Source organism: Sprattus sprattus (assembly GCF_963457725.1).
Source record: "Sprattus sprattus genome assembly, chromosome: 16".
Taxonomy (NCBI): domain Eukaryota; kingdom Metazoa; phylum Chordata; class Actinopteri; order Clupeiformes; family Clupeidae; genus Sprattus; species Sprattus sprattus.
In genome coordinates this window covers 1,929,508-1,933,956 of record NC_137914.1, presented here as the reverse complement: position 1 = coordinate 1,933,956, position 4,449 = coordinate 1,929,508, and the positions used below count along the sequence as shown (strand labels likewise).

At 43.9% G+C, this 4,449-nt stretch overlaps 1 protein-coding gene across 1 annotated transcript in view; it reads left to right on the top strand.

The window, feature by feature from the left end:
* Nucleotides 1–2,458, top strand: part of rab6bb (RAB6B, member RAS oncogene family b) — a gene marked incomplete at both ends in the record, with an annotated part of 7,570 nt that extends 5,112 nt beyond the window's left edge. Inside the window, 4 exons of the mRNA XM_080854293.1 lie at nucleotides 501–612; nucleotides 954–1,047; nucleotides 1,592–1,658; nucleotides 2,394–2,458. Of these exons, the coding sequence (XP_080710419.1) occupies nucleotides 501–612; nucleotides 954–1,047; nucleotides 1,592–1,658; nucleotides 2,394–2,458 (338 nt within the window). The remainder of the gene's footprint in view (nucleotides 1–500; nucleotides 613–953; nucleotides 1,048–1,591; nucleotides 1,659–2,393) is intronic.
* Between the last annotated feature and the right edge of the window lie 1,991 nt (nucleotides 2,459–4,449).

The following is a 4,449-nucleotide window of genomic DNA, read 5'->3' as shown; positions in this document are numbered from 1 at the left end:
GTTCTACATAGATGCACACTGACACAGAGTTGTGCAATGTGTGTGTTCTACACAGATACACACTGACATAGAGAGTTGTGCGATGTGTGTGTTCTACATAGATGCACACTGACACAGAGTTGTGCGATGTGTGTGTTCTACACAGATTCACACTGACAGACAGTTGTGCGATGTGTGTGTTCTCCACAGATTCACACTGACACAGAGTTGTGCGATGTGTGTGTTCTACACAGATACACACTGACACAGAGTTGTGCGATGTGTGTGTTCTACACAGATGCACACTGACACAGAGTTGTGCGATGTGTGTGTTCTCCACAGATACACACTGACATAGAGTTGTGCGATGTGTGTGTTCTACACAGATTCACACTGACAGACAGTTGTGCGATGTGTGTGTTCTCCACAGATTCACACTGACACAGAGTTTTGCGATGTGTGTGTTCTCCACAGACATACAATGACATAAAGTGTGTGTGTGATGTGTGTATTTTCCACAGATGTGACCTCATTTCAGCTGACCTCCAAATGGATTGAAGAGGTGCGGTCAGAGAGAGGAAGTGATGTCATCATCATGTTAGTGGGCAACAAGACAGATCTGGAGGAGAAAAGGTGACAGAAAGGCACACACACACTCACACACACACACACTCACACACACACACAAACACACACACACACACTGATACACAAACACACACTGAAACACCATCACACACTGACACACGATAAAGCAACACTGCTCACTCACTCACTTTTGTGTGCGTGTGCGTGTGCGTGTGCGTGTGCGTGTGCGTGTGCGTGTGCGTGTGCGTGTGCGTGTGCGTGTGAGCGTGTGCGTGTGTGCGTGTGTGTGTGTGTGTGTGTGTGTGTGTGTGTGTGTGTGTGTGTGTGTGTGTGTCTGTGCGTGTGTGTGTGTGTGTGTGTGTGTGTGTGTGTGTGTGTGTGAGCAGGCAGATCAGTACTGAGGAGGGGGAGAGAAAGGCACGGGAGCTGAGTGTGATGTTCATCGAGACCAGTGCCAAGAATGGCTGCAACGTCAAACAGGTGAGTGTGTGTGTGTGTGTGTGTGTGTGTGTGCCTATGTGTCTCTCTTTCTCTCTTGCGCTCTCTCTTTTTCTCTCTTTCTCAATCTGTGTATCTGTGTGTCTATGTCTCTCTCTCTCTCTCTCTCTCTCTCTCTCTCTCTTTTGTCTCTCCTTCTCTTTCTCTCTCTCTCTGTCTCTCTCTCTTTTGTCTCTCCCTCTCTTTCTCTCTCTCTCTCTCTCTCTCTCTTTTGTCTCTCCCTCTCTTTCTCTATATCTATGTCTGTGTGTCTCTCTCTCTATTTATCTGCATATCTGTGTGTCTATGTCTCTCTCTCTCTCTATCTCTCTCTATCACTCTCTCCCTTTGTGTCTGTCTCTCTCTCTCTCTCTCTCTCCGTCTCTCTCTCTATCACTCTCTCCCTTTGTGTCTGTCTCTCTCTCTTGCTGTGAACGTCAATGCTTGAGACTCTGTATGACTTGTGTCTATGTGTGCATGTCCTGTCTGTGTTTTGGCATGGTTCAACTGTGATAACTTTGTGTGTGTGTGTGTGTGTCTGTTGCAGCTGTTTCGACGTGTTGCAGCCGCATTACCAGGGATGGAAAGTTTGGATGAACCTAACAAAGATGGCAGTATCCTTTCAGATGATGTCATCACAATATTAAGTGTGTGTGTGTGTATGTGTGCTCACTGCCCCCTGGTGGATTTCAAGCAGGGAAATTCCTTGTCAGACATATACACACACACACACACACACACACACACACACACACACACACACACACACACACACACACACACACACACACACACACATGTGCTTTAATTTGTTACATTTATTTATTTGTGCCTTTATCTAAAGAAACATTTAACCATTTTATCAGCACGTACTGTGTCTAGGTCTAGGTTGGGACCTTTCTCTGAGAGATAGATAGATAGATAGATAGATAGATAGATAGATAGATAGATAGATAGATAGATAGATAGATAGAAAGATAGATAGATAGATAGATAGATAGATAGATAGATAGATAGATAGATAGATAGATAGATAGATAGATAGATAGATAGATAGATGGAAACTTTTTTAATCCCAAGGGAAATTTAGGTCATCCATAGTAGTTTATACACTTTTGCAACTCACAGACATACATACATAAATCACATACACATAGGGAGAACATGTTCACAGGGAGTGGGGTGTTTACAGATACATGTTATGCATAGATTGGGAAAGTGTTGATGTCCACGAGTAAAGTGTTCTCGTGCTGCAAGTGATTGCTCTGTGTGCTGATTGGCTGTGTGTTGGGGCGTCTGCTTTGTGATTGGACATCTTTTGAAAATCCCTCCTTAATCAGTGGTGCCAGTGATTGACATCAAACTGGACAAACAACCCGAAGACTCCACCCCCAAGTCCCGCTGCTCCTGCTAACACTGCGTGATTGGACAGCCTTATTTATGACATGCTTGTTGTATTGCTTTCTATTGGTCAGAGTCAAGCTGGACCCTCTCTGATTGGATGTTGGCCTGTTTGCCTGAATGAGAATGAGGGGAGTGTGTGAGGTGGGGAGGGCGGTCCTTACGACCACTGGGGGCGGGGCAAGAACATCTGGTGCCTGCGGGGGAAGGGGTTGTGGGTGGCCCTCTGGATTAACTGGGCGGGGCTTGTGAATGGATTGGGTCATGGATAAGGATATATAGGAACAGACAGGGGTTGATCCTCTGGGCCATCCTCCATTCCTCCCCAGCACACACTCACACACACACACACACACACACACACACATACACACAAACACATACAAACACATACATCTCACACATGCACACACACACATACATACACACATACATACACACATACACACACAGACACACACATTCACACACGCACACATATGCACATACACACACACACACACACACACACACATACACACAAACACATACACACACATACATCTCACACACGCACACACATACATACACACATACACACACACACTCACACACACACACACACACACACACACACACACACACACACACACACACACTCTCCTAAGCACTAATACACACATGGTAATGCTAGACTCACAGTCAGGTTGTACCTGCTGGCCACTTTAAGTAAGACAGACCAATTCATCTTCCCTTATTCCCGTATTTAAATGTAAAAAAAATAACTATAAACAAACTATGTATTTGTTTGTCGTGAGTTGGGATGATCCATTTTAATTAACCCTGCAGCTGATGTGGCTCCCTAATAAAAACAGTATTGGGGGAGTGTCTACCATAGATTATATTAGCATACTGGTGGTAAAACTAACTTACATCTGTGTAACACAAAGCAAATTGTTAATTTATATCTGAATTCTCCTGAATGACTGGGAGGAAGGGGCAGGACATGAGCCTTTACCCTGAAACCTGATTGGCCCAGAGACTGCATGACATCCGCCAATCTATCACTCACCCAACATTTCTCTCTGGATCTAACCCGTGTTTTGCAAGGTGATGTAAGATGACATGAACTCAGTGAAAAGTGAAACTGTCTCCTGTGATCCAGAACATGAAATAAAAGATTTATTTGAAAATGTGACACCTTGTGTTTAAAAAAATAAGTCTCTATGTATATGTGTGTGTCCGTGTGTGTGTAGAGTCGGCCTGGGTACAGGCAAAGCATGCAACCATAGACATAGGAAGACTGGCCGAAACCAGCATGTCAAGATTCTATTCTAGAAGACCTCAGCAATAATATTAGAAAAGGGTTCAATGTTTCCGTGGTTCTTTTTATGTCTCTAAGACGAAAACTAAAAAAAAAAATATCCCGGACGAGGGATATAGACCTTTTAGTGTTAAAGCCAGCCCATCTGGCATTTTCCAGATTGCCAGAATAGTGTGTGAGTGTGGTGTATTTGTGCATTTGGTGAGGAGGAGAGGGTGCAGTCACCAGTGGGCAATGTGAGCAAACACACACACACACATGCAGGGAAGGCTAACGCAGGTGTGGTCACATAGCGCAGATGCTAGCTGCGGAATGTTCACCCCAGGATTAAAGACAGTTTCAGGTGAAACCCAGAAGGAACTTCCCCTCCTCAGTTCTCAGGTCAAAGTCTAGTCTGGCACTGAAGCAGAACAGGAAAGTCCCAATTACAGTTTCTTTCCAATTATTTCACACTTGTCTCAATACCATGTAATGTTTTTTTTTTTTAAACACTTAACACATTCAGCATTTCATGAGACTATGTGAACTAAAGTGTGGATACTTTTCCATTGCTTAGATAACCGTCTCACACAATGTTTACCACCAGCAAAACTCTCTACAACTACAGCAACTTTTGCCGACGTTTTGATATTCTGTTCAAAACAGGTTACTTTCATCTCAAAACGGGACACAATTTAGATAGTTGTAAATTCAAAGATTTT